Genomic DNA, 18,115 nt, shown 5'->3' on the forward strand with positions numbered 1-18,115 from the left:
TAAATGTGCAAGTTTCAGGTACACTAGACCCGAAACTGGCTCCTCTGCTACAGACCAACACAGCCATCCAACTGAAACCATCTTCATGTGAAATGTACATCACTCAAGTGTCATTATTTGAATTTTACATTACCAGAATAGTATATAAGATACCTAATCTTTTAAATACACTTAAAAGATTGTGGGCTGGCTGTAGGATTATCCTGTCCCTCTAGTTTGCCTATGCTTAGGCAGCAGTCACATGTCTTATCTGTGGCTAACTAAAAGATGTGCACTCACCGGGCTTGAGCTTATTCACAAATCACTCCTCTTTCTTTCTTTCTTGCACAATGAATCACAACTTAAAACTAGCTCTACTTACCCATGACATATGAACAAAGGAGTATGGATTAACCAGTTAACTTTACGACCCACTAACCAGAAAATTAACATTCATGTGTTATGGATAATCAGATTGTTTTTAAACACAAATTCCATACGAGAATAAAAGAGCAAGACATGGGAGCAAGCCCTGTTTGTGCACACTTAAATGCAGTATTTGTCTGCTGACCAATTTGAAACTGGTTGTAGATTACAGGAGCTTGTCACGTTTCTGTAGCTTGAAGAAGATGGTTAAGCTTGCTGCCCATTTTGAGTTGCTTATAGCCAATGACTTATTTGCTTGTGCAGTGCTGCTTTCCATGACAAAGGAACTCCTCCACTCCAAAGCCCGTTTTCTCCCATACCAGGTGCTTCTTTTCACAAAAGACAATGATTTTCCAATGGATTGAAACTGCCCAACACAAGAATTACCTTTGCCATGGATAAAGAAGAAGTAAGTGTTCATCTCTTTATGTAGACATACTTATACCAAAAGCTGCAAACCACAGAAAGGCTGTGGGGGACAGATAATAGAAAGAGAGGCCAGCTTAAAAAAAGATCCATTTTTTAAAAAGTAACCAATTCATTTGTTCAGGGATGGGCCAACTGCCAGCGACCCAGCCCCCAGATGCCACCCCGCCAGCCCAGCGCACCCACCTGGGAAGCAACGGGGCGCCGCAGGCAGGAGACAGGGCGACGGGCGGCAACAACAGCGGAGCCAGCCAGGGCGAGTCACGGCGGGCAAGCAGCAGCAGTGCCACCGCAGTGCAGCACAAACCATGCATCCTCTCGCCGTCCAGCGACCCAGGAAGGCTCAGGAACCCCAGGCCAGGGAGTAGAAAAAGGAAGAGCTGCACCTGATGGAACAGCAGCCTCCCGAGTAGGGAGAAGCCACCAGCTAGATGCTCTCCACCTCACATCTGAGGCCAATACAGGGCAAGCTCTCTAGCCTGAGGCCCTGGAGGCTGCCTGGCAGCTTGGCTAGTCACACCCAGCCACTCCACATTCAGCCAGGGGTCACTTGGGACACACCCCTCAACATGGCTGACCAGCGGGGAGTGCCCTCGTGTACTCCAAAACTTCACATCATTAAGAGTGTGAAGACCACTCCCAACTGTAGCTAGATAGGCAAAGTAGGATAAACAAAATCAGACCTAATGTAGGAAAGCACAGGGTAAAATATGCTAAACAGACCCAATTAGAAATTTATATAACTGCAGCTGAACTAACGTGTAAGTAGTAAGATATGCGATGATATTATCACCTACAGTGAGCGATATTATCACCTACAGTGAGTGCTGATATGATGGAGGGGGATATATAGTATTGAACTTATTGCTGAATCCTACTTCAGCAATTTCATGTTGGATTCTCCACATGAAGTTCTTTTGTAAGTGAACAGTAACTTTTACATCAGCAACAGAATGCCCTGGAAAATTAAAATGTTCGCTTGCTTCTGACTATAGTAATTTTTAATGTCAGATTGCTGCTGTTGTTTCTTTTAAACGTTATACAGTCTCCAGTGCCATTTCAAACACAGAGGAAGAGGGCTCCTGCTTTTCCTCCATCAAGTTTCTGGGCTGGGCTAAAAAGCCAAAATTACAACTGCTTATCAGGGTAGGACATAAAACAAACTTTAAACCCACAAATAGAGACATGCTACTTGTGGCTGCTCAGCCAAAGCAGGCAAACTTAGATTTTGGCAGGAAAATTTGCCTCAGAGTGGGGGGAGTGAAGGGGGGGGGGGTCCATCATATCCTCACCCGCTCAAATAAATCTTGTGATTGGATCTCGTTTTAAACTAACCTCTGATGTAACACTGCCCCTCGCACCAACACATCTGTTGTTTACAGCTTTTAGTATATGTGTATACTTCATGCAGCAAATGAAGTGAACTCCAAACCAAATTCTGGAAATTTTTTCTTTGTTTTTAAATTTAAAGTTAAGTCTTCATTTCTGATCTGCTAGTGAGCAAGCAGAAATGTTTTGCATGCCCATTAATAAAATGGGTTCTCGTAACAAGTGTGCCTCGTTAAGTACTGCTTGTTCTAAATAAAGAATTAAGAGAATCTGAAAAGAAGGCAGCATTGCAAATGATATTATATAATTTGACAGACGTGTGATTGATAGTAAATATTCAGATTCATCACCAATGCTATAAAATCAGGAAAGCAACACCACAAACTTGTACTTACTTAGCCATGAGTTTTGCTATTCGATGACAGTCATTCTTGTCATAGAACCAGATACTGTAAATTGACACTTGAAAAAGAAATTTTTTTAAAAAGGTTACCATAAAATTATTTTTAAAAACCTTTAAGTAGAAACCAAAAGATGCTTAAATTATTAGCTGATCACATACCATCATTTCTCCAAGAAAAAGTAATATTACTGTGAAATTCTGAATATTTTTAAAAGCAGTAAAGGTAAAGGTGCAAGCACCGAGTCATTACTGACCCATATAATTGCAAATATTTGCTTAGGGAATTACACTTACTAGTGAATGGTTTAAATACAGACTAGCCACAAAATTGAACCTTAAGACATAAATACATCGTATGCCCAAAGCTTCCATATCTGACAGGTTAATTACAAGTGAAAGATAAAATATGCACTTAAGCTAATACAAAACATTAAAAAACAGTGTCACTCAACAACTTCAGTCCATTAATACACATACTAAAACTATTAATCACTTGCTTTATTGCTCACAGAAACAAGAATCCCCCGTTGAGATCTAGGTACCATAACAAGCTCTCCTTTCTCTTTTGCCTTATTGCTCACAGGCCATAATATTTTTTAGAATCAAACATAATCTAGTGACAGAAATTCACAACAAACTTAACTTAAAATCTTTGCTGTTAAAGGTTGTGAATAAGCATTAAAACTTTTTTGAATGTCTAGTCTCATTGGTACTCTAGAAACATTAAACACAATTGCAAGTGCTAATAAAAATAAGAAATCCTTTTTTGCTAAAATAAAAATTATGCATAGTTTTGAGGGCATGATCCATATCTGAAAAATAGAATAAATAAAACTAAAAAGCTTCCATTCAGTTATTCAGTTTCCAACACAACCAAATTATTTATTTAAAATTCCATTATCACCGATAGTGCTGTATTCTTACTCTCTGTTCAAAGATCTACCCCCTGCCCACACACAAAAATCTGCTTGTCTTTACTGCCATTCTTCTCACCCATAGGACACTGGTGAAGTCAAGGGCATACAAACTAACAACTTTACAATTTTGTCTGAGGGAAGAAGTGCTAGTTAAGCTTTCTCTCCCTCTCACACATACACACACAAGCTCTTTTAGGTTCAAAGGAGTCAGAACCCTTTCAGCATTTTGGACTGCAAGGGGGAGAGAGAAGGAGTTAGGATTTAGGGCATGCAAACTGTCAGCACCATAAGCAAGTAGGGATTCAGTGACTACCACCACCTCCATTTGGCTTTTAAATAAAAAATTAATTGATCTCAAGAATCAATAGCTCTTGGATATCAATGAGAATGGTCAGCAGTTATCAGGCCGTTCATTTTTAATGTAAAAACAAACATTTTCCTGCAAACCAAGGGAACCTTGGGTATACAGAAACCACACATTTGTGGACGTCTTCATTTCAACACCATTAACTTTGCTATTAGAGGGAATTACAATTATGTTAGGATAAACCCTATCCTACAGGCTTTTCCAAATTAGAACCTAAAGAAAACACTTCTCCTAAAAATATGTCAGAATCTCCCAGTCAGAATATTTCTTTCTTGCTTGGTAATTCAGTGGTCTTGTTTTGTTTTTTTTAACTCTATAAATTGCCTCAAGTAGGTCTCTGAAAAGGTAGAATATTCATTCCATATATAAACCCTATCAAGACTATTAAAAATTATCTGTCTTACAGAATGGATGTGTTCATAAAACAAGTCTGGGGAAATTCTGAATACCAGGAAATTTCAAAGAGTACAGTGATTTGCTTCATAACAAATTTTTCATTTACGTATATTGAACATGTTCCCACGCAAATTGTGAACAGCCAACAAATAGCATGCAAACAAGTAAATACAGCAGATCCTTCAGTTGGCAGATTTTCTGGGGTTGTCAAGATTGTTGTCTTGGATATAATATGGAGCAGTGCCATACCAAAAGTGACAAAAATCCTCACATTTTTCCTTAGGAAATATTTCAGTTATAAGATTTACATGCAAGCTCTTTACAAAATCTTGGACAAATATATATAACAGTATTCAAATACTTAGACCCCCCCCCCCCCGATTTTACTCATTCAGCCACTCCATTAACAGCGTAATCCTAAGGGGGCAATGGAAAGCACTCAGGGAGAGGACTAAGGCTTACGCAGGCGTATCTTGCACTTACGCAGGCGTAACCCCCTCTATGTCAGTGGCTGCCTAAGGAGTGCTGCTGCTGATGGGCCACCGCCAGAAGCCACACTTGGTGACCAGAGGGAGATGTAAATGTGGCTCAAGTGCCTGTGTCAACACCGGAGGAAGCAGGGCAGGAGGAGGGCTGTGAGTTAGTCAGCTTCCAAAGCTGCCCCACGTCTGGGAAACCCCCTGCAGTAGCAGAAAGTTACATCACAAAAAAAGGAGGTGTAGCCCACAGGTGCCCACTGAACGAGAAAACTTGGGCCCCCTCCTGGCGCCCCGCCCACGTGGCCTGATGGAGCATAGGATGGCAACTACCGCAAAGACCAATCCGCATGCGCCCCTGTGGTGGCCAAGCCCCTCTCTGTGTGCCCAATCAGCTCCACAGGCACCCTACAGAACCTCTGGCTATATGCCCATGAACCCAGGTAAGTAGGGAGGCAGCCGGAGGCTCTGCCCAGCGACACTTTGCCGCAGGGACTTAAGAGTGCAAAGTAGGAGAGTGGGTGCTCCATGGTGGCAGGCCATGAGTGCACTAGGGGAACTTAACAGAAAATAGGGAGTACTTTGCACTCGCTTAAGGGAAGAAGAGCAAAGTCCAGAATGTCTGACTAATAACCACCACCCAAGTCCTCTTGCAGGTTATCTGACTCTGGAGTCCTGGCTCGGGAAGGGGCGATGGAGCACTGACAGGTAAGGAGTTTGGGTGGCGACTAATACAGCTTGCTGATTTGTGCCAGCTGCCCCCCTCACCTGAACCATCCTGAACCCCAGCCTCTGCAGGTGAGGCTCACCGGTGGGGGGAGGGGCGGCAGTAGCACCTGCCTGCCACAGGGACAGTTGCCCAGAAAACTGCTCTTGATGCAGCCATTGGGGAGGGGTCAGCTACCCATTTGGGAGCTCTGTTCAGACTCCCTCAGCCGTGGCTCCTCCCAGCAGAGGAGAAAGTACGGCCGCAGGTCAGGTTTACTGAGCGTTCATAACTCCCTGTTGATGGAGGGTGCTCAGCTCCTTGACTTTCTCCCTCACAGGATAGGACCATCCTAATGCAGAGCACTTTCTCACCAGAGGCTCATGCATCATCTGGCTGTGGGCTGCACCTGTGACACAGGAGCTGCCACCACCGCCACACTCAACCATGGACACCCTCCCAGAACGTTGCAGACTGGGCTTGTCCTTGGACCAGGCTGGGTCCCTTGCCACATATGCATCTGTTTCCCTTACAGGCAGGTCGCAACTCATCAGGGAGACCAAGGAGCATGGCTGTTCCAGCCCGATGATCTTCCTCGAGTTCCATTCAGGTCCAGCTCAGGAGATAGTTACCCAAAGCAGCCCGCATCTCAACCTTGCCCCTGTGAGGGCAGGACGAGGAATGGATTTTGTGGCTCTGACTGCTGCGCAAACTGCCTTTGCTCCCTTTCCAGACGAGGGACATTGGCAAGACACATGTCCGGACAATCTTCTCACCTTTTCCAGTTTAAAAAAATATGCGTTGAAAAATAAACTGCCTGTCCATTTGCTTGCCTGTAGGTGACAGTAGCTCCTTCCCAACTCCCATAGGGATGTCTTTTCAAACATCTTGGCAAAAGATTCCTGGCGCAGGGCTGGGATGGATGGGGTGGGCTCTGTTGTCAGAAGGAGTAGGTATCCTGTGACGCCTTGGGCCCCATCCAGCTTCCCTGCCCCTTTCCTCCATCAACGTAACTTCAGGCAGTGGAGTAAGAATTGTAGTGTGACTGGTGTATGTCTGGAGGGGTGGGGGCACCACTGAGGACTCTCATTCTCTGACAGACAGAGCTGCTGGCGTCTCATAAGCCAGGCAGCTTACCACTGCATGCAGGGAAAGGGGGGGGGGGTTGCTGCCAGGATGTGCAGCGACATCTTGGGATCTCTGGGGCTCCGCCTCTGGAAGGATGGACCACCCCCTCCTTTTTGCTGTTTGCAGAGGCAGGGATGGACTTGGAAATCTGGTGCAGGGGGCGGACGATGGCCCCTGGAGCAGTTTCTCTGCTCCTGCAGGCTATCAGTCCATTATAGGGGGGGGCATCACCCAAGGACCAGCATATGGCTCTCGAGGTCCAACCAGCGTTCTCCTCGTATCTTTGTAATGCAGTGCTGTGTTCAAATGGTGCTGTTGCAAGTCCGTGGGCATTTGTCATTCCCATCACCTCCAATGGGCCTTCTGGCCTCTCGCATGGTTTCCAATGGGCATTTCTGTCACACATTGAAGAACCCTGCCCCCTCCCGCCTCTTCAGGACCTGGGAGCTGATTCTAAGTGGTGCAGGCTGTGAGTGCAGCATTCGCCGGGTCCTGCCACCTTTCCGGGTTCACTGTTCAGGGAGGGGGTGTATCTTCCTTGGGGCGGAAGCAGCGGCAGAGGTGGAATTTGCATGCGAGTACTGCTTCTGCCGCCAGCCTGCTCCTTGTTGGGAATGGGGTGGATGAGCGGGTGGGTGAGCACCCCATCTGCACCATCAGTGTCCCACCCCTTGGGGCGGGGCTCCTCCCAGGGCAGGTGCATCTGTTGGGGTGCGGCAAGCCTGATTGTGGAGGTCTCTCCCTGTGGGGCAGGGACATGGCAGCTGGAAATGGAAAACGCAACCTGGGACTGGCTATGCTTTCCCCTGCCACTCACAGTGCTGTCAACTGCTGCCGCCCTGCAATTGGTCTATCCTGGCAGCATTGCCTGGGCAACGACGCCACATTTACTCCTGGCTGCGCCTTGCCAGGCTGGCCCACCTCTCCCGCAGAAGTCCTTAGGAAGCAGACAAGTGGCGCTGTATTTATAGTGACATGTGGCCGCAGGCGCCAGAGGGTTCTTAGGACTGCACTGTAAGGACCTTGGCTATCTTTTAAAAGGTGGGTTGAACACCAAGGTCACAATACAAACATGAATTGCATTCTCACTGGAAAACTTTCCAGAAGAAATCAAAAGAATTATCATGATGCTACTAGCATTTTAAGATTGGCATCAAACACTGATGCACAACAGGTACATAGGCAATGATAAAAGTGCCTAGTATTCCAATGTCAGGGTATTTCTTTATGGGGAAAATGCAAAACATGTCTCAAAGCAACCTTTCCCTCAAACCCTCATTAATCTTACGGAAGACTTACCACACGTACATTTCAAACACATCGTTACTTTATTACTATGTCTAACAGCATAATTGGAGGATCACAAAAGCAGCAAAACCAAGCCACCCACAGATGAGGGAGCATTTTCTGCATACTGCAGAAAACAGTCTGCAGAAAAATAATACTATATAGAAGGGGGGGAAACTGGCATTTTTGGATAAAGACTGAGAATGCTCCAGGAGACACAGAATGTTGAATGCAACTGCAAATCAACTGAGGGAGGAGGACAAGAGGGAAAGGAGGAAATGTCTTGCTCAGAGTTTCTGTTATAATGAAAAAGGTATGGAAATACATCTCCAAGGAACAGCAAAAGAAATGTGCTGTTGCTGTAGTGGCAAAATCTGAAGAGTCAAGGATTTGGATCAAAGTGTCAATATGGAAATGAATGATACTTAATTTAAAAGCTGAAACACAAAATTATGAAATCTAGAAAATGTTAAATTAAGTATGCATCAGCAGGCACAGGAAGTTGTTTATGTTGTAAAGTCTTTCCCATACCTTCATTCCTGCCCCAGTTTCAGGCCTTCAGTCTGACTGAAATACAAGGGATTTTGTATTGCAACCCCTCTGTCCCAGCAAAGTTCCCTTTTATTTCTACCATTCCATCTCAGCAAAGTTCTCTATCACTCCGGCGCAGCAAAGTTCCCTTTTATCTTTACCACTGCACTTTTCACATCTCCCTGTATGTCTAAACAGGTTCTATCATCCTGTACCAACCATTTATTTTGGCAGGTGTGTGGTGCTACAGTAAGCCCAAGCAGCTAAAATGTCTACTTAGTTACCTTCAATGGGAAGAATAAGCGTTAAGGATGAAGCCTTCCTTGAAATGTGTTAAGAAGGAAATGTTTTCATGGCAAAAGGTAAGAGCAGGAAGAAGAACTGTTCAAGGCTGTCCACTGAAGCAGAAACAGGCCTGCATCCAAAAATCAATCCTCTCTGACAACATATCAAGTAAGTCAGTATTTCCTATCAGCTATGAGCCTCAAGGAATTGCCCTGAAAAACCATCAGAACCATTTAAGATGGAAGGCACATTATCAAAGCAGCTTCTCAAAGATTACCCATAAGACAAGTGCTCTGTGTTTAGAAATAGACATGCCATAACTTAAGGTATTCTCTTCCTAACATCCCAGGACAGAACCAGTATTCACTTTGCAGTACTCCTAATTATCCTACAGTCAAAATGAAAACATGAATTAGTTTAATTCATACATTGTTGGATTTTCATTACTCATTTTACTGCAATTCCCATTATTAAAGCTGAAAAGTACTTAATACAGCATGGTATTTAACAAAACTTCAAAGTACCACAATCATAATTTTAACTCTACTAAATCTTTGGTCACTTGCTCTTAGGTTTAATGCCCAGTTGATTTTGCTAGTTTTCATTTACAGCAGTCATCCACAATCAGTAAGAGAGATTGAACTTCAGTTTAAGAAGGGTGTTATCGTATCTCTGTAAAATAAGAGTGAACCAAATTCCATTACTTCATGGCCACAACTCTGCAGAGCATGTGATAGCCATTTCAACCGTAGCCTTCTATTTAAAAGGGGAAAATGTTAATGGGTGTGTCCCAAACACCCAGACAAAGTATACCACCTATTCAACTGGTATGCAAACCATATAGTTCATCAATTAAAGTTTAGTATTCTCTCACTAATCCTAGCCCAACAAAGAAATACACTCGAGCATATTGTTAGCTAGCTACAACGACCCATGTTAATCTAGAGAACGCAGCATTTGACAACTTAAGTAAAGGAACAAATTAAAAAATGAGTGCCAGAGAAAAGAACACTGATTCTGGACAGAAAAGCTTTAGGTTTATTCTGAAGTTGTTAGCATGGTGAAATAAAACACATGTTTAAAGTGGATATCAAAGCCAAGTACTAATGGATTTGCCCTAAACAAAGCTAGTTATCTAAGACAGACAGGACAGAGATAACTACTTTGCAATAGAAACTCAGAACAAGAAAGTGAATGGTGATAACACATTCACTTGTTGGATCACACTGTTCTACATGTCTGGCTGCCCTCAGCTTAAACTCCATTATAAAAATCTTAAATGCAATTTTACCATTTCTCTCTACCAAAATAGCAACAGCATTCTTGTTCCTTATCTTGCTCAGAAGGCAGAGCTAAAGCAGTTGTTAAAGATTCTTTCTTTGTCTATGATCAAAACACATACCATTCTGACAACGGTGGCGATATCCAATAGGTGATAGTTTTAAACCTGCTGTACACACTGATATTTTCACTTAAGGAATAAAGACTACCAGGCTTCCAACTTGAATTTTAGGAAGGAACCAGTTGTTATAACAAAGAGAACAAGTAACTTGTATTTCAAGGAGTAAATCTTCAGTGCTGCACTCAGCAGCGAAAAAGGAAGCAGAGCAACAAACAAGTGGGCCAGAGGTGTGTATGTGAGGGGAATATAGGAGATTCATCAGATTTCTTTACCAAACCCATCTTTTAACACCATGGAAACTTGTTCTGTACATCAAGAAGAAAATATCAGATACAAAGGGAAAGTTGTAAGTGAAACAGAGTTGGAAACCTACTTTTTAGAGATGTTTACAGGTAAGTTCAAAATTGTTTCATATATTTTTGTAGCTGGGCCTCTGAAATAATTTAGCCAACTTTACGTGTATTAATTTCTTAAGACTATAGAATGTTTGACTTTCAAGCCTTTTATGAATAACAGATGCACAAGCAATCCCATAAGAAACTAAAAGCAAATGAAGGGGTGGTTATTCGTTTTGCTATAAATTACAGTAATTTTCTGTTTATGCTATGTAGGGGTTTCCTCCTCACCTGCAATTATTGAGCTGTACTCCTTCCAATAAGCAGCCTGACAACTCCAGTTCTACCAGAGTATCACCTTAATTGGTGTAATTAACAAAGAGATCATTCTCCACTTCATCATGAATGTAGTTCAGAAACATACATTATGAAAAAAATATGGGAATTTTGTACAAGTCTTTTTCACCACTTTAGAAGTTAGCTTGGTGACTTTTCTCAGTACTGATTAAAGATTACATGGGCGACTATGTTGATTTAAAATAATTATAATTTATTTTAATAGATATAAAGAACAATTTGACTGTTACTGTTAGATACTGATCAAAGTATTCCTATGCTTCCAAAACTGGAATTCCCTTAAAGCACCTCATTCCTCGTTGCTCTTCTCAAGAAACAATGGCAAGGCTGAAGAAAATGCTTTCAACATCAGCCACAGAAACACATAATGGTCAGTAAAGAGGCAATGGAGTTCAAACCCAAGGATATATGATTAAAGCTTTAAAAATTGTACTTTGACCAATATAAATATATCCAAACTTCTCATATTGATTCCCAAAGTGGTTTGCATAAAAATTAGTACTGAGATGGTCTCAGTACAGTTCAAAATGCAAATATATAGCTGTAACTTTGAGGTGACCTCTGTTGCATTTTGTATAAAGCACGAGGTGTGTGTGTGTGTGTAAATTGCCATCAAGTTGCAGCTGATTTATGGCAGCCCCTCATAGAATTTCCAAGGTAACAGACAATCAGAGGTGGATTGCTGTTGTCTCCATCTGCTTAGCAATCCTGGACTTCCTTGGTGGTCTCCTGTCCAAGTACGAAGCAGAGCTGCCCCCACTTAGCTTCCAGGATCTAATGAGATCAGGCTAGCCTGGGCCATTCAGATCAGGATCCAAAATTGTAAGATGCAAAATGAATACATTTGGATCTACACACAGAGCAGCATCGCCAACAAAGGTATGTGGAAGAAACAGTGCCTGATCCAGTGTGGCATCTTTAGGCACCATGGCACCCATCAACACCTTTCCAGGCACCTGCCAAATGTTTTTAGGAAGTTTGCAGGGCCATATGGGGCTTTTGCCCATCAAGGTTTCTGACTAGCAACTGAAGATCTGACTGACTCTGCAGATTTTTTAAAAAGTTGCTTTGCAGCAGCTGCTACCAAAACATAAGGATCTTCACTGCATACACTTTTATGCAAGAAAACCCTTTAAAACAATATATTTATTTTAAAAGGCGTCTTGTTAAACGAAGCTTCTACCTGAAACCTTGAAGAGTTATTAGAGTTATGCATAATCTCGCTGTCTGATATTTTATGGTTGGCTCCACTTTCTGCAGCAGCCATTTTGTGGTTGTGCCCACCACCCTGTGACAGAATTCCAAAGATGCCCACAGGCTCATAAACGTTGGAGACCCGTGCAGTATGCCCACAAATATAAATGTTTCCTGGTGACCATTTGGGCTGGTACCAATTTTAGGCAGATATCTTACTCACGTAAATAGCCACCAGGAAGTGACATCTATATGTACTTGCTATGTAAGACTTTACTTTCTCTCCATGGTTTTGCTAAGTCTGTTCTACATGGATAGAGAGAAATACTGGAAGCAGCCTTACAGATCTCTACAGCTAGACAAATTAAAAAGGGCTACCAAATATCTGAATTACTACAATGCCCTTCATAACTAGGATGATGTATTACTAAAGTACTAAGACTTCAATGTCAAATGTCAACAAAGATAATAAAAAGTGAAGCTGCATCATGCAGTCCTCAATAACTACCTGATATCTTCATAAAATTTCCCAAAGGTTTAATTGCATCTGCAATTGGACATTTTTTTCAAAAATAGCAACTGCTATTTAAAATGTTTCAGTTCAGCCAAAATTCAGATGTACTTCATATTTTTATATAGCTTTTGCATCCTAAAAAAGCTTGAGAACTGACTTTTACAATATTCTCCCACCTGCTCTCACACAAACAGCAGAAAAACCACATCACAAAGCAAAACTTTGAGTAGATATCAGTAGAAAGACAACTTATAATTGTCAATAAATACAAATCTATGCAAGCATGCCAAGGAACTCAACGAAGGGATGACCAGCACTTATGGCTTTTACCTATTTCTACTTACACCTGACAAGTATTTTTCATACATACAGTCTGAATGTTTATTTCATTTACAGTAGATCGCCCATTACAGTCAAAGACTGATGCTCCTCAAAAGATGTTACTGTAAATGTGATTTCCTTGTACATTTACATATCAAAGAAACTTTGGCAAATAATTTATTCAATATTGTTCCCAAACAATGCATTTTGTGCAATTCTAAAAATTCTGTTCCACAGAAATCAAACAATCAATACAGCATTTTATGCTAAATACATGATATTTGGTATCACAAGTTCTTTTGAACAATACTGTAAGACAGTACTGTAAGACAGTGACCCAGACACACTGGGCAGAAATATTTAATAACCCTTTTCTAGAATGTAAGGTGTCATCATGTTTGAGAACATTCAAATGTGCTGTTATTGAGATTATGCATTAATAAAACGGTTATGGACAGTTTCCTCAGCTATTACCTCCAGCTGGATATTTATGCAAGCTATTAATAACATACACCTCATTTTGGAAATGTATACTGTAAACTATGTGAACACACCATGAAATCCTCAATTCAAATTTCACCTCAGCAGCAACAGCCACTGCAGACAATGGTTAAGGGACTAGAAGCAACAGCACCACATCCTTCCTTATCCACTACCATGCATGCAACTCCATTACACAAGTAATATATATATTAGGATGCTAGCACAGTGGTCACTCAGCCTACAGATATCTGTGGCGCTGAAAGTGCATGAATGGCAGCCAAGATCCCAATTCAAACAGGACACTGGGCTTGTATAAAAAACATGAGAGTAAGTTCTTCTTGCCCATCAGCATCATATTTAAATTGAGCGATAGTTAAACCTAACTATGATTTGAAGAAAGTTTCAACTTTGATTGGCAGTAACCATTGTTAGTATCAGGGACAATGCAAGCCTTATAGCCACAAGCTTTTACTATTGGTCACATCTGAAACATGGGGATAACCCTAGCCTACCCTATATGACCATTGTAAGCAGGGCTTTTTTTCTGGGAAAAGAGGTGGAACTCAGTTGGTTGCCAGCACAGGGGGCAACTCTTGGTGGGAGGTGGTGCCCCTGGTACCACATGTGTGCGCCCAAAGTGCACGCACGCTCCCAGGGCCAATGCTGTCACTTTGGGTCAGCTGGAACAAGGGGGGAGTTTTTAAAAGTTTACATCACCCTTGGCGAAAATGGTCACATGGCTGGTGGTCTCACCCCCTGATCTACAGACAGAGGGAAGTTTAGATTGTCCTCTGCGCCACTCCAGTGGCGCAAAGAGCAATCTAAACTCCCCTTTGTCTGGAGATCAGGGGGCAGGGCCATCAGCCATGTGACCATTTTCAAGAGGTCCCGGAACTCCTTTCCACCACGTTCCCGCTGAAAAAAAGCCCTGATTGTAAGTACTAAAGAGACTGTATGTGAAGAGCTCTGAACACTTGAAATGTGCTACAGTTGGTTGATGTTTGGGGAGGGGGGGTCTCTTTAACTTCTCTATGAGATGCATACTTTCCCCAAGTATACTTGGAATACTAAGCTTTGCTGTATTGCTAACAAATGTTTCAAATATAGGAATGTAAGTTTTGTTGTATTCCAAATAATTTTTCTGGTTTACACATTCTGTGAAGATTATGTTATAGCTGGGGCGGGGGGGGGGGGACATCTTGAAAAGCATTCAAATTAAAATTTAAGCCTTCCAACACACCAATGAAATTATACTAAATATGTGGGCTGGAGAAAAAGCGTGCCTAGACAGTTGGTAGGTCTCCCTTGGCTTGTACGTGTTTCACATAAGATCATGTGTACCACTTCAGAATGAGCTTGATAATGTTCCTTAATACAATAAAAATTCCAAAAATAGAAGACTGGATATTAAGGGAACGGGTTTTAGCCTATCTACACATACAAATTTTTTTGTGTGAGGAACTCTTTAATCATATGAACCCTCACGCTGGTATACTAACATCTTTACTAGTTCTTCTGCTATTTGTGAGAACAAGATACAAGGTTTTTCAATGTCTTGAGTATCATCTTTAAGCAAACACATTACAGGATATGTTTTCACAGGGGTCATTTCGTAGAAAAAGTTCTGCAGGAACTCATTAGCATAACATTAGCATATGCTACACCCCTTGATCCGGCCAAAATAGCCGGGATTTGGCTGCTGCAAGATGGGGGCGTGTGTTCCCCCACCTGGCAGTGGCCCAATCAGGGCCCTTTTGGCCCCAATTCAAGCTGAAACAGGCCCAAAATGGCTTAAAATGGTGATTTTGGGAATGTTTTGGCCTGGATTGAACCCAAAATGGCCCAGATAGAGTCAGTGCTGGGCAGGGGAGGGGTCCCCCGCCAGGCACCGACCCAATCCTGGTGGCTTTGGTCCTGATCCCGACTGAAACGGGCCCCAAATGGCATAAAATGGCCTTTTGGGCCCCGTTTGGGCTCAGATCAAGGACAAAACAGCCAGGACCAGGTCACTGCCAGGCAGGAGAAGGTTCCCCCACCTGGCACCAACCTGATCCCAGCTGTTCCAGCCCCGATCCCAGCAGGAATGGGGCCAAAATGGTCAAAAATGGCCATTTTGGGCCCGTTTTGGCCCAGATCAGGGCTGAAATGGCCGGGACTGGGTCGGCACCCGGGAGGTGGAGGCTTCCCCCACCTGGCACCGACCCAATCCCAGCCGTTTCAACCCCAATCCCAGCAGGAAATGGCCCCAAAAGGATGGAGCTGGGTGGAGGAACCCTCCCCTGCCTGGCACTGACCCGGTCCGGGCTGTTTTTGCCCTGGTCAAGGCCAGAAAGGGCCAAAAATGGCCTTTCTGGGCCCTTTTGGGCCCGGATTGGGCCAAAAACGACCAGGGCTGAGTCGCTGCCGGGGAAGAAGGCACAAAACAGGCACAAAATGGTCGAAAATGGCCCCATTTCAGCCCCGACCTGGGCCAAAACAGGCCCCAAATGGCCCAAAATTGCCACTGAGGGGCCATTTTGGCCAGAATCAGGGCCGGAATGGCCCGGATGAGGTTGGTGCCCGGTGGAGGAGGCTTCCCCCTCCTGGCACTGACCCGATCTGGGCTGTTTCGGCCCTTATCCAGGCTGAAACTGGCCCAAAATGGCAGAAAATGGCGATTTTGAGCCCGTTTTGGCCTGGATCAGGGATGAAACAGCCGGGATTGAGTTGGTGCCCGCGTGAGGGAAGGTTCCCCTGCCCGGCACCAACCCGATCCAGGTCGTTTTGGCCCAGATATGGGCCATTTTGGCCCCAATCGAGGCCTAAACGGCCCTAAAGTCAGGTGGGTGGGGCCACCTGACTTGAGGGAACTGCTGGAACACTGTTCCGGTGCGTTCCCCCTCAAAATGAGCCCTGTGTTTTCATCTATATTATGGACTACCTGCTATGCAGCAATAATTCTATTCATTCCTCACCCACTAGCCTCAGACACTAACGAAGGCCATCACACTTGATGAGGGCCATCATTCCTCATTAGCTAACGAACTGAGACAGATGTTCCTGGGTGCAATCAAACTGTGTGTGCAAACAATCACTTTCCAGGGGTTTGAAAACAGATTATGAATTCAAACTGTTTATTAGCTCAAGTATGAATAGACTGCAAGGCCTGTTTTGACCTATAAAACCCTCTATGTCTAGATCCCTCATATCTAAATGACTGTCTCTCCTGTTATATGCAATAGCTTACAGCTTTTTCTCAAATGGATGTCCACTGAGCAATGGCCTATTCTAGAGAGTTTTGCTCTAATTCTCTGGAATGGGTTGCCATTAGAGTGTAAGGCTGAGAGCGCACTTTCTTTGGTGGTTTTCAAAAGGAGGCAAGAAAGCCTATTGCTGATTTTATTAGATAGACTGTTTTAATAAGGGATATTGTTTTGTTTTGCATGTGAGCTCCTTGGGAAAAGATGTTGGTTTATAAGCATATTAATAAACAAATACACTTAAAGAGCAGCACCCCATGAACAGACACTAGTTCCAAGAAACTTAGTTAACTACTGCTCTACCACAAATAGCATAAATACTGCACAACAACTAGAAAAAAAAGGAGTCACCATTAGTTCTTCAAGTTTATACTCACAATTAGCATTTCTATAGAGGAGAAAAGGTTCATGCAGTTGAAACTCTAGGTCTTTGTTTACAGGTTCCACCAGATTATGCATGTTCAGACGGTTCACAATTGTGAAGCCATGATAGGGAGAAGCAGACCTGTTATATCCAGGAAAACAAAAAATAACTGAGTAATAGCAATGATGTATATTTTGGGAAAAATCAATAGTATCAGCAGAGAATGTTATACAATGGATGCATTAGAACTCAAGATATATCTCCACATCAGAATACCAAACACAAAACAATGATTCGCATAATCGTTTGGAGCTTTGTTGTAGGTGACAGTAGGCTTTAAAAAAATTATATTATTGTAAAGTCCTATAAAATTATTAAAAAGATACTGGCTGCATTCCCAGATTTATACTATGCCACAATTAATATCCAATCTGCCATTACTGGCATGGACATGACTTCTCTCATTTAAAAGATTACAGAACTGCATATATTTTTACAACATGCAAGAGTAAGTTTCACATACTGTCAAAACAAAAAATTAAAAACTTATTAGTTATTACATAACTATCCAGTTATGTATTATTACACTCTAATATGCATGATATAACAGCAGAAGAGTAAAACATTCCGTAAGCCATACATACTGCTCTGAACTACAACATCTTTGCTCAGTTCCCATACTTCATAACTAGCAGGTCATATCTGATTTCAAAAAGAATTATTAGCAGCAAACATAACATGAGCCTAACACTGTAAAAAGTACAACCAGGCCTAAAACAGAGGAATGGCTGTTTAATGTTTTGTATGCAATAAAAATTATTTTGAGTGACAAGGCGCATAGAAAATAATGCAAGCATGACTACAGATTTGCATAATAAATGGTTTCACATTAGTGGACCCTGGAAAATCACTTTAAACTTGTGAAATATGAAAGGTATCTGTTTTTGTAATACAAACTGTCTTCTGACTGTTTCAGATAGAGTAGCTGTTTGCCTATATAGGATATAACTTGCTTGCATATTTTTTTTCTTGAAATAAAGTTGAAAGTCCAAATGTACTTTTAAAATAAACTAACAGAAAAGCACCTGTGTCTTCCCAAGAAAATGTAGGAAATAGAATCTAGCACATCACATAATGGGAAAGGCAAAGTTTACATTTTAGACTTACACTATCTTCCTGCATATGATCATGAATAACCAAAATATATGTTCATCTGTTATGTACACATTTTTGTACATAAGAATAGAAAC

At 42.4% G+C, this 18,115-nt stretch overlaps 1 protein-coding gene across 1 annotated transcript in view; it reads right to left on the bottom strand.

Annotated features, from left to right (window-relative positions):
• Positions 1 to 18,115, bottom strand: part of DCP1A (decapping mRNA 1A) — a 47,233-nt gene that overhangs the window by 23,058 nt on the left and 6,060 nt on the right. Inside the window, exons 3-4 of the mRNA XM_054978673.1 lie at positions 16,879 to 17,006; positions 2,556 to 2,622 (exon numbers count right to left, since the gene is read on the bottom strand). Coding sequence (XP_054834648.1) covers positions 2,556 to 2,622; positions 16,879 to 17,006 — 195 coding nt within the window. The remainder of the gene's footprint in view (positions 1 to 2,555; positions 2,623 to 16,878; positions 17,007 to 18,115) is intronic.

The sequence above is a fragment of the Eublepharis macularius genome, chromosome 4 (genome assembly GCF_028583425.1).
Source record: "Eublepharis macularius isolate TG4126 chromosome 4, MPM_Emac_v1.0, whole genome shotgun sequence".
Lineage (NCBI taxonomy): Eukaryota > Metazoa > Chordata > Lepidosauria > Squamata > Eublepharidae > Eublepharis > Eublepharis macularius.